Source organism: Macadamia integrifolia, unplaced genomic scaffold, assembly GCF_013358625.1.
Source record: "Macadamia integrifolia cultivar HAES 741 unplaced genomic scaffold, SCU_Mint_v3 scaffold2852, whole genome shotgun sequence".
Lineage (NCBI taxonomy): Eukaryota > Viridiplantae > Streptophyta > Magnoliopsida > Proteales > Proteaceae > Macadamia > Macadamia integrifolia.
Window position 1 is genome coordinate 10,610 of NW_024869008.1, and position 25,516 is coordinate 36,125.

The window sequence follows — 25,516 nt, forward strand, 5'->3', positions numbered from 1 at the left end:
ACGATATGCTCGTAAAAAGCCTGAAGGCGGAAAGACACATCCAAGACTTGGAAGAGGCGTTCCAAGTGCTGAGACGGTATGGCATGAAGCTGAACCCGACAAAATGTGCATTCGGAGTAGCCTCGGGAAAGTTCCTCGGCTTCATCGTCTCGGAGATAGGAATTGAAGCCAACCCAGTCAAAATACAAGCCATTTGGGACATGAGGTCACCCCAGAACATGAAGCAAGTCCAGGAGCTAACGGGTCGGGTCGTCGCCCTCGGGCTATTCATGTCTCGGTCTGCCGATAGATGCCTCCCCCTCTTCAAAGCGCTAAAAGGGACCAAAAAGTTCGAGTGGACGAAGGAGTGCGAAAAGTCTTTTGAACAATTGAAGGAGTACTTGGCCGCACCCCCGCTGCTAACGAAGCCGAACACCAGGGATACCTTGCAGCTATACCTTGCGGTATCGACAGTGGCAGTAAGCGCCGTACTGACGAAGGAGGAAGGAAGGCAACAACGGCCAATATACTATGTCAGCCGAACCCTTCTAGATGCTGAAACAAGATACAGAAAGATGGAGAAAGTGGTGTATGCCCTCGTGACAGCGGCAAGAAAGCTGAGACCATATTTTCAATCACATACGGTATGCGTACTCACCGACCAGCCCCTGAAGAATATACTACAGCGGCCGGATATGTCCGATCACCTGGTAAATTGGGCCATAGAGCTAGGAGAATTTGACATCCAGTACAAACCGAGAACCGTAATTAAAGCACAGGCCCTCGCAGACTTTATAGCGGAAACGACACTCCCCGATGACCCACAGGAATCTACCGAGGACCGAGGAGATGAGGCTTGGACATTGTACATGGATGGGGCTTCCAATAGCGAGGGAAGCGGCGTAGGAATCGTGTTGGTAAGCCCTGAGGGTTTCAAAATAGAATACGCCCTACGGTTTGACTTCGACGCCTCCAATAACAAAGCAGAATACGAAGCGTTAATAGCCGGAATTAATCTGGCTCGGGCTTTGATGGTAAAGGAGCTGGTAGTGCATAGCGACTCCCAACTCGTGGTGAGACAGGTGAATGGAGAATACGAGGCCAAAGAGCAAAGGATGGCCGAATACTTGAACACGGTGCGAGACAGGTTAGCGGCTTTCAAGGAATTTGAGGTAAGGCAGGTGTCACGAGAAGAGAATGCTAGTGCAGACGCACTGTCACAGCTGGCCACCTCTGACTTCGGAGGCCTTGGACAAGTGGTGTATTTCGAAGTGTTGTCACAGCCAAGCATCGAAAACCCCGCGAGGTATTACCCGTAGGTGAAAACGGCCAAATCTGGATGAATGCCATAACAGAATACCTCAAAGAGGGAAAGCTCCCAGAGAATAGGGACGAGGCAAGAAAAATAAGAATGAGGTCAGCGCGCTTCTTCCTGATGGACGAGACGCTATATAAGATAGGGTTCACCTTGCTATACCTCAAGTGCCTGGATTCCGACGACGACGAGTACGCACTCCGGGAAGTGCATGAAGGGATATGTGGCCAACACCTTGGAGCCCGGGCCCTGGCGCATAAAGTACTAAGGTAGGGCCTGTACTGGCCGACAATGAGGAAGGACGCAGAATCACTAGTCAGGAAGTGTGTCAAGTGCCAGATGTTCGCCCTCGTGCCTAGGCTACATTCTACCCAGCTCTCATCCTTATCGAGCCCAGTGCCATTCGCCATGTGGGGGATCGACATCCTAGGCCCGTTCCCCCTGGCCACGAGACAAAGGAAGTTTGCCGTGGTGGCAGTCGACTACTTCACGAAGTGGGCAAAAGCCGAAGCCCTAGCGACGATAACCGAAAAGAACATAAGGGACTTCTTCCAAAGGGCGGTAGTATATAGATTTGGAATCCCCCAGGTTGTGGTGACGGACAATGGAACTCAGTTTGCCAATCCAACCTTCGACGCGTTCTGTGAGGCCCTCGGCATCGACCACAGGAAAACCTCCGTCGGGTATCCACCGACCAATGGGCAAACAGAAGTAACCAACCGTACACTACTTCAAGGAATAAAAAAGAGGCTAGACGATGACAAAGGACTATGGGCAAACGAGTTGCACCACATCCTCTGGGCTTACCGCACTACTAAGAGGTTAGCTACCAGAGAAACACCCTTCATGTTAACATACGACACTGAAGCTGTACTCCCAATGGAGATAGGGGCCATTACCCATCGGAGTCGGTACTACAATGAAGGCAAAAACGACAGGGGGCTCCGAGCGAACCTAGACCTCTTGGCAGAAACCAGAGACACTTCGCAAGAAAGGATCGCCGCTTACCAACAGAGGGTCGCGAGGCACTACAACACCAAAGTTCGGAAGAATGAGTTCAGGAAGGGTGACCTCGTCCTCAGAAGGACAGAAGTGTCGGACCCAAGACATCAAGGGAAGCTAGATCCAAATTGGGAAGGGCCCTACAGAGTCTCGAGGGTAATACGACCAGGGTCCTATCACCTAGAGACTATGGGGGGAGGAAGGGTACCCCAATCATGGAACTCTCAGAACTTAAGAAAATTCCATCAGTAGTGAAGTGGCGAGCACGCACACTTGTCATTTGTAGTTTTTGCCGTTTGTAGTTTTTTGCAATTCTCGCCCTTGTGCACTTTTAAGTTGTAATTCTTCATCTTAAACTCTGGAATATTTCATTCATGGATAATACGAAAGCTGGTTTACGACAATTGAGAGGAATTCTCTAGTCTGATGACCTTTAACTCTGTTGAACGGCTATGACTGAAGGTCTTCACCTCGGTTGGGGCCTCAACGATGGAGGCCGAGCTGAGCTTACCGATGGGCCACACCTCGGTCAAGGCCCAGGCGGAGGCCAAGCCGAACTGGCCGAAGGTCATCACCTTGACCGGGGCCTCGGGTAAAGGCCGAGCCGAACTGGCGACGATGTTCACTTCGATCAGGGCCTCGACGATGGAGGCCGAGCCGAGCTTACCGATGGGCCACACCTCGATCAAGACTCGGGTAAAGGCCAAGCCGAACTAGCGACGGTGTTCACTTCGGTCAGGGCCTCGACGATGGAGGCCAAGCTGAGCTTACCGATGGGCCACACCTCGGTCAAGGCTCGGGTAAAGGCCGAGCCGAACTGGCGACGATGTTCACCTCGGTCAGGGCCTCGACGATGGAGGCCGGGCCGAGCTTACCGATGCGCCACACCTCGATCAAGGCCCGGGCGGAGGCCAACTGAACTGATCGAAGGTCATCAACTCGGCCGGGGTATCGGGCAAAGGCTGAGCCGAACTGGCTGACGGTGTTCGCCTCGGTCAGGGGCCTCAGGCAGAGAACAAGCTCCGTAGGGATAACACCCACTCCTAGACCGAGGCACGAGCAAGGCTGAGCTGACCTGGCCGAGGGTCCCTCCGTTGGCCTGTGACCCGACTCCAGGGCCGAAGGAACTTACCAAAGGCAATCCACTGTCGGGAGCGACGACTATCGAAGGGCCGGCCTTCGGCCAAGTCTCGGATCCATGCGTCTAAGAGACCCTTCGGCTGGAGCCGAGGGTGAACACTTGATAAAAATTGCTTGATGTTCGTAGGGTCGGCCTTCGTCTGACTATCGAAGGGCCTTCGGCCAAGTCTCGGATCCATGCGTCTAAGAGACCCTTCGGCTGGAGCCGAGGGTGGACACTTGGTAAAAATTACTTGATGTCGTAGGGTCGGCCTTCGTTTGACTATCGAAGGGTCGACCTTCGGCCAAGTCTCGGATTTATGTGTTTTAGAGACCCTTTGGCTGGAGCCGAGGGTGAACACTTGGTAAAAATTGCTTGATGTTCGTAGGGTCGGCCTTCGTATGACTATCGAAGGGTCGGCCTTCGGCCAAGTCTCAGATCCATGCGTCTAAGAGACCCTTCGGCTGGAGCAGAGGGTAAACACTTGGTAAAAATTGCTTGATGTTCGTAGGGTCGGCCTTCGTCTGACTATCAAAGGGTCGGCCTTCGACCAAGTCTCGGATCCATACGTCTAAGAGGGGCAACTAGGGGTTTCGGCCTCTTTGCACCTATCTACGGATTAAAGACTACATTACTAAGAGGGACACAGAAGGCGAGAGAAATGAAAGACAAAGGATTCATGCATTCATAAAGCCCGAAGGCAAAGATTACAAGACAGGCCCGAAGGCCGTAGTTACATTAAAAGCCCGAAGGCTGATTACATAAGGCCTAAAGACCAAGACTACAAGAAGCCTGAAGGCTGATTACATAGCAAAAAGGGGGTGGTCTGAGCTGAGGCCTGAGGTGACCTCAAGGGGCGTCCGTCGGGTTCGCGGCCTTGTCTTCGGCTTGGAGGGTCTCTTGATCCGAACCTCCATGGCCGGGAGTCGGGGGGACTTCTCGGTGCAGCTGGACCTCACCTTCCTCGCTGCAGCCTCCGCCATTGGCATCGGCAACCTCGGTGGCTGATGGGACCACCTCCACATCATCGGCCTCGAAGATGAGGCCGTTGTCCTCAAAGGAGACCCCGGGGTAACGCTCGAGGACCCAATCTCGGACCTCGGTAGCGCCCATTGTGAACCCCGGGGCGATGGCGTGCTTTATCTCCTCCCTGAAGTCCTCGGAGGACCGATACTCCTCGACCCCTAGGGCCTCGGCTTCCTGAATTCGAGCCTTCACCTGCGACTTCAGCTCCACGAGCTTCCGATCGCACTCTCGGCACTCGAAGACGAGCTCTTTCTCCAAGTGCTCCACCTTCTCGAGGAGGAGGGAGCGCTCGTTCTCCAGGGTGACCTTCTGCCTCTCGACGACCTCGAGGTCTTAGCACATAGCCTCGGCTCGAGCCGCCAGTTGACCCATCTGATTTTGTGCCTGCATGAAACACCGAAGGTCAGAATGCTAAGACAAAAAAAAAAAGAAGAAGAAGAGGGTAGGGGGACCGAAGCTTACCCCGGCCATGAAGATGCAAGCATTCTTGATCATGGCCGCCGTCCCTTGCTTCTGAGCCTCGGTGGCATCTCGGGGAAGACTCCCCTTCATCACCAACTCACGAGCGACCCGCCCGACGGCTATCGTGTCATCCTCCTTCACTGACCATTGAGGGACGAACCCCACCTCGGCCCTCGTCGTCGCCACCCTCGGGCCTCTGGAGGCCGCGGCAGGGGAGGGGTCTTGCGCAGGCCCGTCTCGACCCAGAGCAGTGAGGGCCTGGACCGCCTCGGCGCTCGGCCCTTCGACTCTAGACCTCTTCTTCGGGTTCTCGGAGGATGGCCCCTTCTTCTCCTTCCGCTTCGGCCTCGGCTATTGTTGGGCGTCCTGCACCTTGGCCTCCTTGATTTGTGCTTGCCTTGCCGCGGCGACGGCCTTAGCCTCGGCCCTGGTGACTTGCACTGCGAAAAGAAACATGGGAATCAGTACGACGAACCGACACCCGAAGGAAGCAAGCGGGGGCTAGCCTAATTCACCCGAGCTAAGCCCGAATCTGAAGAGTATGGCGTCGGACTTGAGGCAGTCGGCCTCGACTGGAGAACAGTCTTCTTACCGCCTCGCCATTGCCAACGACTTCGCGTCTGCCCCGAATAGGGCAGGGGCGGAGTTCACCTCCCTAAGGTCCGGGATATCCCAAACCGTGCCGAAGGGCACCCCCTCGGACGACTTCACAAAGAAAAACTTTTCCTTCCACCCGTGGATGGAAGTCGGGTAACCCTTCAGTAGCCGAAGGTCCTTTCGAGAGAAAAAATAATACCAACCCGAAAGCCCCTTGCAGGCATGAAGGAGAAAACAATTGATGAAGAGGGGGAGGGAGAGGGGCCACTGGTGCTGTACGAAGAAGACGACGAAGCTTAGAACTTGTCGCCACCCATTCGGCGTTAGCTGGGTCGGGCATACCCCATAGTGCCGAAACACTTGGGTGAAGAAAGGGTGGAGGGGCAGCCGAAGGCCGGCCTTAAAGGCCTCCTTGTACAAGCACAACTCCTCGGAGTTCCGATAGCTGGCTCGATCGGATGGTCTGGGTAGACGGAGCTTGAAAGCGTCCAAGACACCAAAGGAGGCCCTCAGCTCCTCCAGTTCTGGCTCGTCCATCGTGGAGACGATGTTGAGAGCCTCCACTTCTAAGGGCTCCTAGGTCTGGGCTCGAGAATCGAGCACCCTCTCCCTGAACCCCTCATCGTTGGAGCCACCCCTGGACCCTGACGGTGAGGCCCCAAACCATGAGTCGCTGGAGGAGGGAGAGTCGGTGGAATCCGAGGACATCCCTCGGACTTCCCCTGGACTCCTATGCCTACGTTTCGGCCTCGTCCTCTCAGAGGACGATGGGCTGTAGCCCGACGAGGAAGACATCACTTACTTTTGTGGGTGTCGCTAAACTAGGGGAAGTCAAGACGCAGACGAAATTTCAAAAAGGACACCGAGGCCGAAGGTGAGCTCTCCGAAGGGAAAAGAAAAGTGCCCCACAAATGGCCCCCCACACTATATAGATGGGGAGAAGGGCGGTACGACTACCCGAGCATTAATAGCATCGCCACGTCAGGATACGAAGCCTCGAGGTTTGCGCCTGAACGGACCTAACAGAAGGTCCCCCCTCGGTTGGGAGTTCGGCCAAAGCCGAACAGACCTGACCGAAGGTCCCCCCTCGGTTGGGAGTCCGGCCAAAGCCGAACGGACCTGACCGAGGGTCCCCCTCTCGGTTGGGAGTCTGGCCAAAGCCGAACGGACTTGACCGAGGGTCCTCCCCCTCGGTTGGGAGTCTGACCAAAGCCGAACGGACCTGACCGAGGGTCCTCCCCTTCGATTGGGAGTTCGGCCAAAGCCGAACGGACCTGACCGAGGGTCCCCCTCTCGATTGGGAGTTCGGCCAAAGCCGAACGGACCTGACCGAAGGTCCCCCTCTCGGTTGGGAGTTCAGCCAAAGCCGAATGAACCTGACCGAGGGTCCCCCTTTCAGTTGGGAGTCCGGCCAAAGTCGAACGGACCTGACCGAGGGTCCCCCTTTCGGTTAGGAGCTCAGCCAAAGCCGAACAGACCTGACCAAAGGTCCCCCTCTAGGTTGGGAGTTCGGCCAAAGCCGAACGGACCTGATCGAGGGTCCCCCCCTCTGTTGGGAGTCTGGCCAAAGCCGAACGGAGCTGGCTGAGGGTCCCCCTCTCGGTTGGGAGTTCGGCCAAAGCCGAACGGACCTGATCGAGGGTTCCCCCCTCTGTTGGGAGTCCGGCCAAAGCCGAACGGACCTGACCGAGGGTCCCCCTTTAGGTTGGGAGTTCGGCCAAAGCCGAACGGACCTGACCGAAGGGCCCCCTCTTGGTTGGGAGCCCGGCCAAAGCCGAACGAACCTGACCGAGGGTCCTCACCTTGGCAGGGGGCTCGGTGTAAGGCCGAGCCAAGTCGACCGAAGGTCTTTCCCTCGATCGACCATAAGCCTCGGTCGCCAGCAATGCCAAGGTCGAAGGAATAAGGCCGAACAAAAAAAAAAATTGAGAAAGAAAAAGAGCGGTGATTGCAAAAAAGTTGGTTACTCCCCCAGGAAGAAACTCCTAGTGGGAGCAAGGGGGCTCCTAATACATCCAAATTGATCTCTCGGTGGGAAAATGACACGTGTCGCCCCTGAGACACATGTCCTCCACTAGATAAGGATTCCAAGAACTCAATCACACTCGATCACGTCGTTTGCATGAGGGGAATATTCCCCACAAGAAGGACGGTCGTATGGGAGAAGGACAGAGGAAAAGACAAGAAAGAAACCCTAGCCCCGAGGAAGGATATAAGGAGGCCGAGAGGAAGGAAGAAGGTAAGCTCTCAGACCCTCACCATTACTCCCTTACTGAAAACTGTGCGGCCGACCCTAACTTGAGCGTTAGAGGACTAACCCCGGACAAAGCTCCGGGCCTCCGCCGTCTGTGCTTGTGCAGGACCAACTCGTGGGGTTTTTTGGCAGCAACTGATCCACATCCAAAATCTGAGATCAGATGGCTACGTGGATATCAGAGAGACTTATAAGAAATTGATATACCCATTTTTGGTAAAGAATGTAGATTAGGCGCCATAGGAATAGGTGGGGACCGAAACCTTGGGATCCTTCCAGATAAAAAATACTGTGTCAGTATAGATGACGCTATGGACAATGGTAGGAGAAAGCACGTTCAAGATCCATGAAAGAACTATGAAATTGCACTACTTCCAAATTTGAACTTTAGACGGAGGTGTTGCGGGCAAGGGCAAAGTCCTGTCAACGAACATCATCTTGTTCTTGGCGTAAAGAGCCATGCGCATGGCATGTCGCTAAGCAGGGTAGTTAACCACAAGGATGATGCTAAGATTATCTGAGTGATGAAGATAATATGGGGAGGAGGAATCGACCATACCAGTGACAACAGAGATAGCAGAGGCCAAATGGGCCACGTCGACCACGGTATATAAAGCTGTGGATGACTTCAGTTTCGAGAGACATGGAAACAAAGAAGGTAGAGAAAAAAAAAAAAAAAAGTGAACGATTCATGGGTATGACTCTGATACTATGTGAAATTAATGAAGAATTTGAGTAAAACTCGATAATTTTATTGATATCATGTGTGTATTTATATACAAGAGCTACAACGATTAAGTCCCATTGATTAAGCAGGATTCTTCCCATGGATCCGTCTAATAATCCGACTATATATAATGTGTCCGAATCTAACAGGACATCTGCATTGTCTTCATCTTTACGTGATCAAGCCCAACTAGCACAATGCATGTAAGCATTCACTATTATTGTAGTCGTATATGTGTGTAAAGCCCCAAGAGAAGTCCTAAGCGCCTTCGGTCAAGATCAGATTTTGGGGCTAAAGCTTCTTATTAATAAATATTTAAAAAAAAAAAATTTAGTTGATCATGCATAATAACACATCTACATTAATCTCATAATTTTTTTTGCATTTTTATTTTTTAAATATGCATTAAAAATCTCACATATGTACTTTTTGTGAATGTTTTGCAAAAAAAGCCACCAAATTTCAAAACCTATGTTATTGAAGATTTCAATTTGGTTGGACTTGCACACAGAGAGAGTAAGAGTCATAGAGGTAACCAGAGGATGCTCCATTAGGGGACTCTCCGATGTTTAAATCAGAAATTTAGATAAACAATTAAAAAGATTGAGAACCAGATAATAAGGGTGCAACGTGCATGAGTGAACATACTTTGGATTCCCCTCTACCTTTTATCCGTCTAGCTAGACTTTGGTGGTCGGAGCTCGTTTCCCATCCTTGCTATCGTGGGTGCCCCTTGGACCACAATCCCGGCTATAAATAAAAGTGGAGAGTAATGAGTGGTGCTAATGGTGGGAGTCATCCCCTTGGCAGTTATAATTGTAACAGTATTGTAATGCTAATGTGGGGACCACTTGACATGTGTAGGACGGTTGGGGCAATCTCTTATCATTCCGCTGTCGCTCTCTCTCTCTCTCTCTCGCTCTCGCTCTCGCTGTGGTTGATTATATTTATGCACATCAACCAAAAACATGAAAGTTGTAAATTTCTATTGGATCTATAATATAATATAAGTTCAACCAAATACGCTAAGTATTTTTTTTTTAAATGTTAAATTATTCCCAAAATAAAAGAATTTATTAAAATTAAAATTCTAACGTAATGTATTTTTGATAGATTATTTTTTCCTTACAAAAAAGTCCATCAATACTCAATACATGAACGTAACATATCTCATTGATATTTACAACATACTCAAAGATCAACCACAGATCCTTATTATTTATTTTATTTTTTAATTTTCCCGAACTAAAAAATATAGAATGGCTTACAAATTTCACATAAATAATGAAATATTTCACAAATAAACGCCAAAAAGAGAAAGAGAGAGAGAGAGATTCATACTCAAGTGATTTCATCATAAATTAAGATTTACAACCAAAAGAAGCACAAAAAATGAAAAAAAGAAAATGAAGAAAATAACCTAAAAAACGTAGTTTGGATAATCCACCGATCCATATTAATAACTGATACCTGCTCGGTCCGGCTATTCATGATAGGATGGACCAAGTATGTAATACCAATTCTTAGATCCATACCTGATAAACAGAGATCCTCACCAGCCGTGTTGGGGACCCAACATGCATCCAACGGCTAGGAGCCCCTTAGGATGTGCCCCTATTTATTGAGATATGTGCCCAAATGCACCTGGCCATTGGATGCTCACAGGCCTCCCGAGTGGCTTGAAAGGATCTGAATCCAATAAAAATGGAGATAGAGAGAGATAGAAAGGAGCTCAAGGTAGTATGGTGTGGAGCGACAAAGGATTGTGTATGATGCAGTGACAATGGATCAAATAGTTGCCTCGGGAAGTTGATCCATTAGTGATTTGTAGTGGGTAAAGCGCCATGCATAGGAAACGTCTTACTTGGGTTCGAATCCCCTTGATTCTACCCTTGTTTATTCATTCGGGCTTCCACTCTCTTCGGAGTGGAAACGGCTTGTGGGAACTCATAGGGACTATTTCTACTCCAAAGGATGTGGAGACACCATCCATTAAAAAAAATAAATGAACAATTGAAATCGTTTTCCGTGTTAGACATAAGTAAAATAAAATACCAGTAGAAGAGAACACCACCCAATTTTGTGACTCCTTACTTCGGACACAGAGGATTGTGAAATGACCACATCACCCCTATACGGGGCATGTATTCCTGTTGAGTCCATGTTAGAGCAGGCTATGTGGGACCAGGTACCCCTCCTGGGGCTCGCACCCCTGTGTTTAATTGTGGCCCTACATCCCACCCATAAAACTATGTCCCATATAAGAAATGTAAAGATATCTCAGCGGGCGTACGAAGCCACCACATGCCATTGTCCCCCTTTCTTGTCTTTGATAGAGTAATAGTCTCCCTTTCTGCTGCTTACACCCCATTTTGTTTGGTGGAAAGTATCAATTATAAGACTTACTTTTATAATTTTCATAAAGGTTCTCAGCCCTAACCAACCGTACGACGTAGACTTTTGTGGCTGCTATCAATGGTTCTTTTTCCCATTATCTTACCTCTTTGAATTTTGACAGCATTGCACTATCAAGAAATAAATGTAAACTCTAAAGCTAAAGCTGATAAGAGAACAGAAAGCCAAAACACAAGAAAAAAAATGCAAATGGAGAAGAACGATGAACAGAAGCATTTTGTTCTAGTTCATGGTGCTGGCCATGGGGCTTGGTGTTGGTATAAAGTTGAGAATTTGCTAACTTCATTAGGTCACAAAGTAACATCACTGGACCTTGCAGCTTCTGGGATCAACCCAAAACAAGTGGATGATCTCCAATCCATTGCCAATTATTATGAGCCCTTAATGGTGTTTATGGCATCTCTTCCCAAAGATGAGAAGGTGATTCTAGTTGGGCATAGCTACAATGGATTGAGCACTTCTGTAGCAATGGAGAGGTTCCCTGAGAAGGTATCTGTAGCTGTTTTCATCTCTGCTACCATGCCTAGTCCCACCAATAGTTTTGTTGACATCCTGAAAGAGGTATGTACACAACAGATCCTTTGGTGTTCAATCTAATTGGTATAATGTGTTTCTTAAATTATTTAGTTATTATCTTTGATTACTCTCTTGCTTCCCTAACCCTCTCTTACTTAGGTTCTGACTATTTGTTTGCTGGGGAGTATGGGGTGGTAGAATAGGGAAAGTAAAGGGAGAGAGTTACTGTTTATTTGCACCTAAGGTTGTTTGGATACATATTTAACTTGGAATTTTCGAGAGACAAAAGAGAGAGAAAGAGAGAGAAAGAGAGAGAGAGAGAGAGGGCAAAGCACGAGAAATACGGTTTCTCTCCTGAGCGGTGATTGCCTAAGTCAGTCATAACTATTTGGGGATCGACATGTGTCTAAGCGGTGATTCAATGGCTGTACTTCTGCTGATCAAAACTGAGGTGCCATGGCGAGAGCCTTTGGATTACCTCTTGGATACATATCAATTATCTAGGTAGCTATGGACAAGACTTGAGTGATCACAGCTCACGAGAGGAGCCCGATCCGGGTGTGATATTCTGACTAATCAAACATTTCATGTTCCCATGTTTTTGGGAAAGTCTGACAACCTTCTCCAGTCACCAAAATCCATGCAAACAAACGGACCTTTATCGTTTCCACCCTTTGTTATTTTTCAAGCTTTCCGTAGTGTTTTAATTTGAATTGTTGGGCACTATTCTTAGATTCCAAGCATGGTCCATTAGTTAGGTGCAACAACTATTGGTAAGGCCTACTATGATTGTTGTATCTTGGAGGTTGAATCGCAAGAATCCAATTTACACCATTGGGGGAGGGGTGATTACGATCTTAAGGAAAGTGATCAAGGACAAACCTCAACCTCCCATCATCATCATCTAGTGTCATTTAAGTGTTGTGAAAGCACTTTACAAGTGTTCACGTGCTTTTGATTGTTGGGAGCAGAACCTATTGTTCATAGTCACAAGTCAAGTGTTGAAGCCAATAATATAAATCTTATATCTCATATTCATTGGTCTTATTAATTATAATTCTTAAGATTGTAGTTTTGAGATTATAAGAGATTGCTAGACAAAATTCTCTCAATCCTACCATTGTTCTTATCTCCCAATTTGTAAGTCCGATTTTCACAAACTCAGTACGTTTCGTTATAAACCTTGTGGCGATTATATCCAATGGTATGAGAGTTGAACATTGATTTGCTAAAAACATTTTTGAAAAAGTGCTTCAAATAGGAGACCTACTTGATACTAATATTATATAAAAAAAAAATAGCCAAATTGTCTCATTTTCACTCAATCTTTTAACACTAGATTTGTAATGATAAAATACACATGTTCATGAAGTTTGGACCAATTTTAAAGCCATTTAATAGATCAGCCCTCCCCAAGGGAATTTTGGTCATTTTCCCAAAAACCTTTCTACTTGGGAAGAGAGAGATTCCAAAGAGTAACCTAAAATATCTATTTCATCTTCACCTGGAATATTATTTCCAAGGTGACAAAATGCACTGTCTACAATTGTAAACAACTTCACTCTCTCTCCCTCTTAACCATCCTCTCCACTTATTTCCTTCTCCCTCCCACTCCTCCCCTCCGCCTCCCCCTTCCATGCCTCTTCTAATAAAACCAAATTCCATCATATATCCTCCATGCCTCACCTCTTTCAACTCCCTCTTTCCCTCCCCCCCCCCCCTTTGGTGTCCAAACCATCCAACTTCGCCAGAGTCTGCCACTCATCTATCATGTGGTTCTGCAATAACCTTCGTATGCACAACAATAAGGAGTCCCGATTCTCTCCCCTGTGGGTGAGGGGGTTTACTCTCCAACTATGCTTCCTATGTGAGTGCATCAACATTGCCAACAATGAGTCCGTTTTGGTCCTCCTTGTCCGGCCTAACCATGTTACTTTCTTAATTGAGTCTTATATATCTTTGATCTACTGTGGAACCTTCAGTCTTTAGGGTTTGACCACGTGGTCAAAATTAGTAAGTTGGTGAAGACTGTTAGGGACAATACTGTCCATACAAAGAGCTGCAAGGAGCCAACTCATGATTTGATTTTTCTCTCTATCTCACAAAATCGTGATCTGTTCCATTGATTGATACTGATCCAAGATACCATGGATTTTAGAAGATGCAAAAATCTTTCACTTCATTCCCAAATGGTCCAAGAATGATCAAATGAATGGAATTTAATGTTGTCCCAAGCGTTTGCTTGCTGCCATTAGGGGTAAAAGAGGTCGCATTCGGCCTCAGCCCAGCCCAACCCTTAGTCCTCTAAATTCAGTCCAGGGCCAACCTTGTCAAGCTCAGCTTCGTCCTGCCCAGCCCAGCTCGGCCTTGATCAGATCGGGCTCTACTGGCTATGTTTTTCTACCATTTGTGTCCTTATATGCAATAAAAAAAAAAAAAAAAAAAAAAAAAAGAAAAGAAAAATATATCATCAACATCAAACACTCTTAACCCCAAGGGGTTGGTCACTAGGCAAAGACCAACTCCTCACAATTAAAAGGTCAAGAGTTCAAACTCTCTTTGGGGCCTACCTATCCATAAACAAACGAAAAAAAAAAAAATCAATCAATTATTCTTAAAAATAATCCTAAAGGCTTAAAGCATTAAATGTAAAATAGAATAATTATAATAATAAAAAATCAAGGGTTGGGCTGATCCTAAAGGCTTGAAGCTTTAAAGGTAATATGTAATAATTAATATATGGAACAAGAAAAGACTAGGGAAAGGATATTGGGGCACTGATTGGTCGAAAATCTGACCGTATTGTTTCATTGTGAAAGTGAATTGTTTCGTGTTCTCTTCTGGATTAGAGATGCATATGTTCCTGAGATTTAGTTTCTCAAGGGATTTTTTTCCCTGCTGATGGCCTTGTCGAAGGTGGTGGGAGGAATTTTTTATTTGTGTTGATGTATCCGGCTTGCTTTATTTATTTATTTTTTCTTTAATACAAATGACCTTTTAGAGAAAAATATATGGAACAAAATTTTCTGGGTGATACATAAGGCTTACGTCCAGGAACAGGAGTCCGTGCCCAAATACTTGCCCTTATATATAGTTATATAAAATCAGGGTTGGGCTGATCCTAAAGGCTTAAAACCTTAAATGTAATATGTAATAATTAATAAGGAAAAATAAGGTTGCCATGCTATGTGGTGCCTACCCCAGACACAGGAGGGGCGAAATGATACCCTGGCCTCGTGAAATGAAAAATATCACCCACATTGGATGCCCCATGTGCACTTTCATTGGTCCCTACACAAGTGCAGTGGCCATGTAGCCTGGCAGCAATCCCCCTCCCTAATTAATATATAGTTATATAAAATCAATGTCAAGTTGGGGTGGGCCGGGCTTGGCTTAGTCCAAGGCTTCAGCCTAGGTCTGACCTAGCCCCAAGCTTGAAAAATTCCATCCAAACCCACCTTGGGGAATGAAAATCCCAACCCAGACCTTGTTCGGGCTCAAGACGAGCTTGGATACACTGGGCCAAACCTACACACCTAGCTGCTATGGTCATCATCGTGTAGTCTTTAGTCCTTTTGGATATCAGGGTGCTAGCTTACGGTACACCGATAGAGTGCTATATATATATACTCTGTCTGGGAGCTCCCCTAGGGGCTAGCGCCCAGATACAGGGGCGTGCCCCCTAGGAGGGGCAAGGTGGTCATTTTGCACTCTTATGTTTGTGGCACAAGGGAAGCTCTCGGACAAAAAATTTTCCCTATATATAAGAATGCTAGCCACTTCTATGTGTATGCCCAGACACAGGTGGGCACGAAAAGACCACGCTTACCCCACTTAAGTGCTTTCGCGTGCCCTCTCATTGGCCTGCACACTGGCATGCACCTATGCTAGCAGGGTAGTGTTCTCTCCATATATATATATATATAGGAAAGTACTTCCTATATATGGGGGATCGTAGCCCCTGTGCGTTGTGGGAACCAATGAGAGCACACATAGAAGCATCAACAATGGTGGCATTCCCACCTTTCATGCAGGACGGTCATTTCTCTCCTCTATGTTCAGGCACAGGTGCCATGCCATGCTCCCCCATAGTTATTTTCCCTATGTGTGTGTTTGTGTGCTCGTGCACATGGGTGTGTGTAGACCTAGGCCTCAGCCCAAACGTGATCCAATCCAAGTTTGGGCCTGCAAATCTCAATCCTAGTCTAGTCTGTGGGCTGAAATGTTTGGCCCAAACCTTCATTTTTTGGACAAGCTCAAGCTTGGTATATGGGCCAAACATGCATCCCCTAGATCGGCATTGTCTGGGGCATTTTTGTAATACACAAACTTCATTTCAGGTAATTTGGTTGAAGAAAAGATTTGATAGATAGACAAACTGAAACTCATTTTTTCGGATAAATATGATAATTCTCCCCTTATTTTTATAAGGGCTATAATTTGCCAAATGCGTTGCCATCAACTAAGGTAGTTGTCATATGGGGAAGGGACTAGACCTTCATAGCACAATCACTTGCCTTACATAACTGATTTGTCTTCAATTATTTCAGTTAAGTTTCTGTGTAGAATTTTGATCAGAAACCTTCAACAATGTGCTTTGTGAAAATCAATTTACAGTATGATACAAGGCAGACCAAGGCCAACATGAACTCACAGTATGATGTAAGACAAGTCAAGGGTAGTACACAAATCATTCCAAAACCAGAGAAGTTAGCAAAGCAGTATCAGAAAAGCCCCCCTGAGGTATACATCTTCTTAATTAAGATCCATTTAAAATTAATGTTATGACTTATCTAGAGCTTGCAATCATCTGATACATTGATGGGGTGTTGCTAACATAGGATCTGATTCTTGCAACCAAGTTGGTGAGGCCCATAGGTTTATTTGGGATTGCAGATTTGTTGAAGGAAGCTACAGTTTCAGATGAGAAATATGGATCAGTTAGTCGAGTGTTCATCTTATGTGATGAAGAAGATGATATCAAAGCTATCTTTAGATGGATGATTGCACAAAACCCACCTGATGAGGTGAAGGAGATCCCTGGTTCAGACCATATGGTCATGATCTCTAAGCCCCAAGAGTTGTGTGCGTATCTTCAAGAGATTGCTCATAGATATTCCTGATTTTTCTCCATCTTTCATGCCTTTTCTATAGGGTGATCACTTGGTTATATACCTATTTGTCTATAATATAGAAAATCAAGTACTACGTTAAAATAGGAAGAAAGAACCTATCTTTCTAGGGTTCCCGTTGTTCAGACACAGTTGGATGTGAAAAGACCCAAATGCCCTACATGTATGAAAATAATATGCATTACCTTAGTAGAATCATGTTGTTTTACTCTATCCAACCTATGGTGGATCTTTTGGTCACCCATTTTTTTTTTACTTTGACTTATAATTGAATGGAAGTGGCAACAAAATGCTCACATTCACAGACAGGTGATTCTTGAACAAAACTCAAGCAAGCAGAAAAGGCCAGCACAACCTTGGGATATTAAGGCCACAGTAGGCTGAGAGAAGACCATCTCTCATGGTTTCAGCTTTAGAGGTCTTGGTTGATCATGAGAAATAGATAAAAAATTACACATATTGGCAAGATACATTTCATCGAGTCATGTAGTTTTTCATTTCTTATTCTTTGTTTTAATGAAATTCATTTTCTGATCTTTAGCCCAAAAAGGAAAAAAATCATGTAGTTTTCACTTTGTCGTTAATTTTTCATTTGGATGAACTTCCTTGATTCAATTAGGTTTGTCCAAGTGGCAAAATAAAGCTTAAAAAATCTAGGGCGACAAGAGAGTGCAAACCAATCACAAATGACTAAAAGTACATGGCTGGTGCAATTTTCATCATAACAGAATTACAATGTCATTTAAGGTACCTTATCTAAAGTTGCAAATTCTACCCTTTTTTTTTTTTTGTTTTAATAATATGGGAAAAGGGACATGCATTAGACCAATGTGCGATAAGCTAGTAGACGACACCAATAGGGTTAAATACAAATCATCATACTAGAGGAGGGGTCATTCAAAGGAGAGAAGAGACAAACACATAGAGGGTGCCAGCTTACGGTACACAAACAATGTGCACAACATTTTTCCTAATAACATGTACTGATTCGTCCCTTTGTATTGGCATAAATACCATTAATTTTTTTTTTAAAAGGCCTTATTTTGTAAATTGTTAAAAAAAGTAGTTGACACTTCTCCTTTGGGAAAGTGCTTTCAAGACTTATCAATAATTAAGTATCCTTGATGGTTTCTAAATCTCAGAAAGGTTGCGACTTTTTTGGGCTCCCACCCCTCTATGCTCTATGGTTCCCTTGTATAGGTCCTAATGGGACCCTTGCACCTAAAAAACAAAGGACCTTAGTGTAATTGGTCAAATCCTCTACCCTTATCTCCACAGCCTTGTCTCCACGTTGTAGATAAGCAATGGATGAGGATCCATCCATACTTGTGGATGACGTTCTTGAATCATTTTGGCCCTTACACTTTTGACAGCATTGCACCCAATGGTGGTTCTCCTCCAACGAAATAAAAGCAATACCAAAGCCACAATAGAGTAAAGAAAACCAACACACAAGAAAAGGCAATGTGGCCAAACATTAATCAACAGAAGCATTTCGTTCTAATCCATGGTGCTTGCCATGGGGCTTGGTGTTGGTATAAGCTTGAGAGGTTGCTAACTTTAGTAGGTCACAGGGTAACATCACTTGACCTCGCAGCTTCTGGGATTAACCCAAAGCAAGTGCATGAGCTTCTCTCCTTTGCTGACTATTATGAGCCCTTAATGGCGCTCATGGCATCTCTCCAAGAAGGTGAGAAGGTGATTCTAGTTGGGCATAGCCTCAATGGATTGAGCATTTCTGTAGCCATGGAAAGGTTCCCCGAGAAAATATCTATAGCTGTTTTCGTCTCTGCTATTATGCCTTGTCCCACCAGCAGTCTTGTTGCCATTGAGGAAAAGGTATGTACATATAACAGAGCTTTTGGTGCAAATTGTGATTTTGGAAAAAAAATTGTTGTTACTCGTGTTGCAGGAACTTCCTTGCTACCTAAGCTCTCAGTCAAAGAAGGGGAAGTGTTTCCTACAAGGTAGTGACTAGTGCAGCTCTTGTGTATGCGCAAGGGCCAATGAATGTGCACAAGAAAGCATTTACAGTGGCACCATTTTTCATTTGATGAAGGATGGGCTAGTTATTTTGGCCCATGTGTTTGGGCGAGGGGCAACTCTCCCCCACAAAACCATTTTCCCACCAAAAAGATAGAATAATTCACCTGCCCCTTGGGTTAATTAGTTGAGTGGAGCAACTACTCGTAGGGCCTAGTTAGTTAGGGAGGTCGAATCACAACACCCTAGTTTGCACTATGGGGATGACTATGATCTTAATAAGAGTGATTGGTAGAACATCTTAACCCCTCTGTCATTTTAAAGTAATTTTTTGGGTGAATGAATTTTTTATTTATTTCTGGCTAGAAGATCATTTGTAGTTTTGGTTTAGTCTCTTCTGTTGACGGCAATGCCAAAGGTGAGAGAGGTTGACTTGGATATTTTTGTTTGAGTTTCTGGCTAGGTCTATTTGTTTAATTATCACTTTTATTTTCTTTATTTTAATGTAAATTATCATTTGACGAAAAAATACAAACAAATAAGAATAGAGAAAACTTTACAAGCTAGGATATCCAAATATGTTGACACAAAAAAAAAAAAAATTAGAAAGCAGTTGAAGCACACTCCACCTTCGGCATTACCATCAACAGGGAAGCACTAACCAAGACAAACAAAAAGATTTTCAAAACCTCCAAAATGAAGGAAAGAATAATAAAGAAAAAAAAAACTAAATAGTGAAAATTCCAACACAAAACAATGATCTCTCCTTACAGCTGAATCAAGCTAAAAGGCAATCCTAAGAGCCGAAGAAGATACAAAAGCAAAGAGAGAATTCATAACCTCTAGGCACCAAAGCCAACTCCGAGAGGATCAAAATTAGAGCTCACTCATTGATCAAAGGAAAACCTTCATCAATGGGACACCGAGGAAGCAGCTAAGGAGATACCCACTTCTTGCTTAAATTTATTTTCAACACTATCATAGAGTTAAGATAAATCTCACTTCTTACTATTCATAGTCACTTAAGTCAAGTGTTGAAGCCAATAAGAGAAATCTAATAACTCATATTCATTGTTATTATTTCCTAGATTTATTAAGATCGTAGTTTTGAGATTATAAGAGAATGGTTACTCAAAGTTCTTCCAATCCTACCATTGTTCCTGCAATGGGATGTTAAGACTAATTTTCAATTTTGACAAGATAGAGCCATTTAATGGTTCTAATCACAAGAGGTGGAAGCAACTGATCAAAGCCAAGAGAGAAGCTTAGTTACAAGTAGCCTTCCAACGCAACAACATAATTTTGAATTTGTTATTTAACAAATGATATAATGTGTATTCTCCTTATGAATATGCAAATACTATATGGGCGGCATTAAATAAGAAATATGCTACCAAAACCAAATGAATGGATAATTGACAAGGTTGCTACCAAGCACATTTGTGGGGATAAAAAATCCTTTACAAATATTCAATGATTGGATTAGGGGAAACAGTCTATATGAGGAACTCCCAAAACTCCAATTTCATTGTCAAGAGTAAAGTTACCTTGAAGTTAACTTTGGGAAAGACCCTTGTGTGCTTAAGGACATGTTGCATGTGCTAATGATTCTTCAGAATTTGGTATCCGGATCCCTTCTCAACAAGGGAAGATTGAAACTTAAGTGTATTGGGAAAGAACGTTGTATAGTGGCCTAGTGTGCCGAGAAATATAAGTGTGTGAAATTACCATCTTGCCTCTTGTGAAATAAAAAATTCTATCCATGTATCTGCCTCTGCATACACTTTTATTACCCCCCCCACTGTGTGTGTAGGGGGGGGGGGACCTAGGCCTCATCCTAAACCCGATTCAATCTAAGCTTGGGCCTAAAAATCTCAATCCTAATCCAGTATATGGGCTGAAAAGTTTGGCCTAGACCCTCATTTTTCAGGCAAGCTTAGGCTTGATGGGCGAAACTTAAACCCCTAGAACGGCATTGTTTCAGGGATTTTTTTAATACACAATTTTCATTTTGGGTAGTTCAATTAAAGGAAAGATTAGATAGATAATTTGATAAACTGAAACTCATTTTGGGTAATATGATAATTTCTATTATTTTTAAAGCGGGTATGAGCTACCAAATTGTTGCCATGAACTAAGGTATTTGTCATGTGAGGAAAAGACTAGACCTTCACAGCATAATCATTTGCCTTACATCAACAAGAACAACAACAACTTAGTCTTTCTCTCAACTAAATGGGGTCAGCTACATGGATCCGAAATAGGGTAAAATAGCAATAGAAGTAAAACAAAAGGAACATAGCAAACACCTCAGAAACATCCCATCTAAATGGGGTCGGCCACACAGATCTTTACCCTCCAAACAGTTGTTTTACATGCATAATTGATTTGTGTCTCCAATTATTTCAATTAAGTTTCTGTAAATAGAATTTTGATCAAATTTTGTGAAAATCAATTTACAGGATGATACAAAGCAGCCCAAGGCCAGTACAGAATTACAATATGAGAGAAGGCAGGTCAATGGTTGTACACAAGTCATTCCAAAACCGGAGAAGTTAGCAAAACAGTATCAGAAAAGCCCACCTGAGGTAAATATTTTCTTAACTAAGATGCACTTAAAATGAATGTTTATCCAAGGCTTACAAACATCTGATTTCTTGATGTGGTGGTGCCAACATAGGATCTGACTCTTGCAACCAAGTTAGTGAGGCCCATGGGCTTCTTTGGGAAGAAGGAAATTACAGTTTCAGAGGAGAAATATGGATCAGTTAGCCGAGTGTTCATATTATGTGATGAAGAAGATGATATTAAAGAGGGCCTGAATCAGATGATTGCACGATACCCACCTGATGAGGTGATAGAGATCCCTGGTTCGGATCATATGGTCATGATCTCTAAGCCCCATGAACTTTGTTCCCATCTCCAGGAAATTGCTCATAGATATTCTTGATTTTTCTCTATCATTAATTCATGCCTATCTAAGAGTAACATCTACTTTTTTTCTTTTTTTTTTCTTGGGGAGAGAGTGTGGGGGGAGTAACATTCATTTACTAGGGATACTTCCTTATATACGGATACATCATGTACTCTAATGAACAAGCATGTACTATGTTCAAAGATAAGAATTACATTTTTTTTTTTCTAATGATGGGTATCCTGGCCTTTGACTTGATTAGTCCTACAGGCCTATATTGATCCCACAATCGTATAGATCAGATCATACTGTGGTTGAATGAAAACTATTCAGCTTTCACTTAAAACAATAAAGAGCACTAAACATCTCGTGTGAGTGGCCCCAAGATAAGAATTACAAGTTGTATGAAAGCAATATGCATTATGTCAAGAGGATCATGTCGTTGACTCTAGGCTTTTTTATTTTTTATGATTTTTTTTTTTTTTTTTTGCAAGGGGCCTATAAAAGGCCATACAAGGGACCCACAGAGGGGCTAGAATAGAGGACCAAAAGGGCCATAACCTTCTTGAAAAATAAGGAAGAGACTTATAGTTTTGTGACTTAGATGCCATCAAGGGGACTTGATCCACTGACTAAGTCCTTGAAGTACTCTCCTAAGGGATGAATGTGCCAACCACTAGGACAAGCCTGGATCAACATAACCCAGAGGCTTTCTGGGTTAACGATTCGTATCCTTATGAAACCAACCTGATATTTAGCAACATGGGGATGCCAACTTCTAAACCACATGGTTGACCCACAGCTTTGAGGTTGGTGAAAAATATGAAACCCATCCAAAATCCAACCTATTGTGGATCATTTGGCCACCTATTAGGCAACCATCACCGAATAAAAGGTGGGGGACCAAAAGACCAGACCTGATTCTCGACAATTCAGCCATAAACATATAACAAGAAAAAACTTCTTGCAATTCAGATTAAGGTCTAGCTCTACTTGGGTCAATTGGATTATGAAATGTCTTTTTTTTTTTCACATTAAATTGAATAGTTCTCTCATTATGAAATACCAATATTTGAAACGCGAGTGATATAGCACATGCTTTGTTCAATGGATAAAGGATATATACTTGAATTTATTTAATTCTTTTTTTTAATAGGTCTTTCATTCTGGACTCTTCTAAAAATAATGGAGTTTTCTTTCTACAGTGGCTTCAATAATGCACAACTTGTAATAAGGACGTGGTTATATGGCCTATGGCTGACATTGGACCGTAAGATCAGACAATATTATACGGCCAGCCTTGCCAAGCTAGTTGGGATTGACCAGGAGGTTGGGGTGGGAAAGTTAGGGTTCCCAGAAGTTAGGATGAGAAAGTAGGGGATTGGGATATAAGCCAAAGGGTGTGTCTGTTTGTATCAAGAGAGTTACAAACAAAACTTGTAACCATACAATTTTCACCCTTGTAAGATGAGTGATCTAGAGGGACTAAAATCCTAAAGTCGTTGCTTTCCAGGTAAATTTCAATGACCAAAGTAGTATGGCGAACACATTCATTACAATAGAGAGGTCACTAATGATAAGGGCGTGAAGGGGGATGGGTCCACTGTCACATGGACTATTCTATATACGGGAGTTACCAAATTCTGAGGAGTTGGTATCAATTCATGCGGAATTGCTCCACATATATTTCTTTGATCTAAATGAACCAAAGCCAATCACAATTAATATTGTAAGAGATCCGCTATAGAGCAAATACGTTTATTTTTCAAGTGATTCATATCGTCAAGTTTACTCATTCCAAATTTCATTATGATCAAATAATTCCACTAGCTGCCAATACATCTCGTGGTAACAAAAATGTATTATTCTGAGGTATATCAAAATTCAGTCTTCAATTCATTTTTGTCGACCAATCTTTCCTAATGACAATTAACAAATAATGAAATATTATACTAAACTAGGCATAGTGATGCCTAGCAAGAACCTGAGAAGAGGCAATAAAATTCTAACAATCACAAACATGTGAATTCATCACCAAAGTCAAGGAAGTTGAAAATTAAGGTTGACACAAGCTTTGAGATATTAGGGCCACGACAGACTAAGAGAAGACCATCTCATGGCTTCAGCTTTAGAGGCTCCAACTGATTCGGAGAATAGTTAAAAAAAAAAAAAAAAAAGAATCCATATTGACTAAAAAAAATTTACCCATAGGTTCATTTTATCGAGTCATGCAATCAATCAGTTTGTCATCGATTTTCCATGTGGACCTCCTTGATTCAATTGTTGTCAAGGTTTGAGGGATCAGATTGGTTTGGTCTGAATCAGTCGGATCAGATCAGATCGGTATTGATCTTGTTTGATCCTAATTCTTGGTTGATACTATATCGTTGAATCTGTATGAACGAAGGGTAATAAGAAAAAATAATTTTTGAATGACAAATAAAGATATTTTTATCTGATACAGGCCAATATTAAGACTAATTCCAATATCTTAAATCATGATAAGTGTTATTGATGATGAAGTGGTAGAATAAATAAAGCTTTGAAAATCCAGGAATATAAGAGATCGAGTGCAAGCCAATACATGATGATTGAAAATGCATGGGAGGTGTGTGGAAATACAAGCGAGGGTGTTTGAATTAACATGAGCCTAACATTTGACATGTTGGCCAATCCAAGCCCTTGCCCTTTCTATCCAACGGTCTACATCGATTTTTTTCGTTACGATTTTTTGCATCTAAAGACATAAGAAAAAGGGAAAAATTCCAATATTTTAAATGTGAGGAATAATATATACTTCGTCCATTGGATAAAGGATATATCCTTGATCTTTTATGGGTCTTTCATTTTGGACTGTCATCTTCTTTCTTTTCTTTTCTTTTCTTTTCTTTTTTTTTGGATAAAAGACTCATCTTCAAACTATTACGTGGATTCACTGGGAGGAATCTTGCTGGCTCATGATCTCTCCTGCCATGACCAGCACATCTCCTAGCTCACCCTTACTTTTTGGTTCATCTAGCCAACCCACCTACCATAGAGTCATTATCATATGTAATCTCATTCTTTATTTATCCTTCATTAGTGGGATCTTTATCTTGTAACCTTGTGTATATAAACACACATATGATATCAATAAAATCAAAATATTCAATCCAATCTCTACATTGTTTTACATGGTATCAGAAGAATTACCTGTAATCCCAAATATTTCACTGTCCATGTCTCAAAAAAATGTCATAGCCGACAACACTCCCATAATGAACACCACCACCAACATCACTCCCATCACCTCAGTCGTTGTTGGTATCACTTCCCCTCCCATATGCTCTTCATCACTCTGACAATCCCAACACCATCCTTGTCTCGACTCCTTTAACTGGGGATAACTATCCTACTTGGCGACGCACTATGTGCATAGCTCTCTACGCCAAAAATAAGATGATGTTTGTCGATGATTCACTTCCCTAGCCAATTGCTCCTCCACTATCGGATCACATCACTGCCAGATCTGAACCTTGAACGGAGGAGCAGTTGGCTGGGAAAGTGAACCATCGACAAACATCATCTTGCTCTTGGCGTAGAGAGCCATGCGCATAGCATGTCGCTAGGTAGGATAGTTATCTCTAGTTAAAGGGGTCGAGACAATGATGGTGCTAGGATTATCAGAGTAATGAAGAGCATATGGGGAGGGGTCAGCCATACTAGCAATGGCTGAGGTGATGGGAGTGATGTTGGTGGTGGTGTCGACTCTTGGATTGTTGTCGGCTATGGCATTTTCTTGAGATATGTAGACTAAAAGATTTGTAATCACATGTAATTGCTCATCCTTCCTTCTTGGTTCATCTAGCCAACCCACCTACCATAGAGTGATTACCATATGTAGCCTCATTCCTTATTTATCCATTCATCAATGCGATCTTTATCTTGTAACCTTGTGTATATAAACACACATATGATACCAATAAAACTATAATATTCAATCCAATCTCTTACATTGTTTTACACAAACATTGGAGTTTTAACTTTTTTCTACAATGGACCATCCACCAGTAGTAGTGTATTACTTGTCCGAGG

At 43.7% G+C, this 25,516-nt stretch overlaps 2 protein-coding genes across 2 annotated transcripts; both read left to right on the forward strand.

The window, feature by feature from the left end:
• The first annotated feature begins 11,013 nt into the window (after window positions 1-11,013).
• LOC122067341 (salicylic acid-binding protein 2-like) lies at window positions 11,014-16,740 on the forward strand. The gene is made up of 3 exons (XM_042631167.1): window positions 11,014-11,458; window positions 16,031-16,156; window positions 16,255-16,740. The coding sequence occupies exons 1-3, from the start codon at window positions 11,081-11,083 to the stop codon at window positions 16,534-16,536; spliced, it is 786 nt and encodes a 261-aa protein (XP_042487101.1). The 5' UTR covers window positions 11,014-11,080; the 3' UTR covers window positions 16,537-16,740.
• A 1,189-nt stretch (window positions 16,741-17,929) lies between these two features.
• LOC122067342 (salicylic acid-binding protein 2-like) lies at window positions 17,930-21,673 on the forward strand. Its single transcript, XM_042631168.1, has 3 exons — window positions 17,930-18,384; window positions 20,991-21,116; window positions 21,209-21,673. Exons 1-3 carry the CDS (start codon window positions 18,010-18,012, stop codon window positions 21,476-21,478), a joined length of 771 nt encoding a protein of 256 aa, XP_042487102.1. The 5' UTR covers window positions 17,930-18,009; the 3' UTR covers window positions 21,479-21,673.
• Window positions 21,674-25,516: the final 3,843 nt, after the last annotated feature.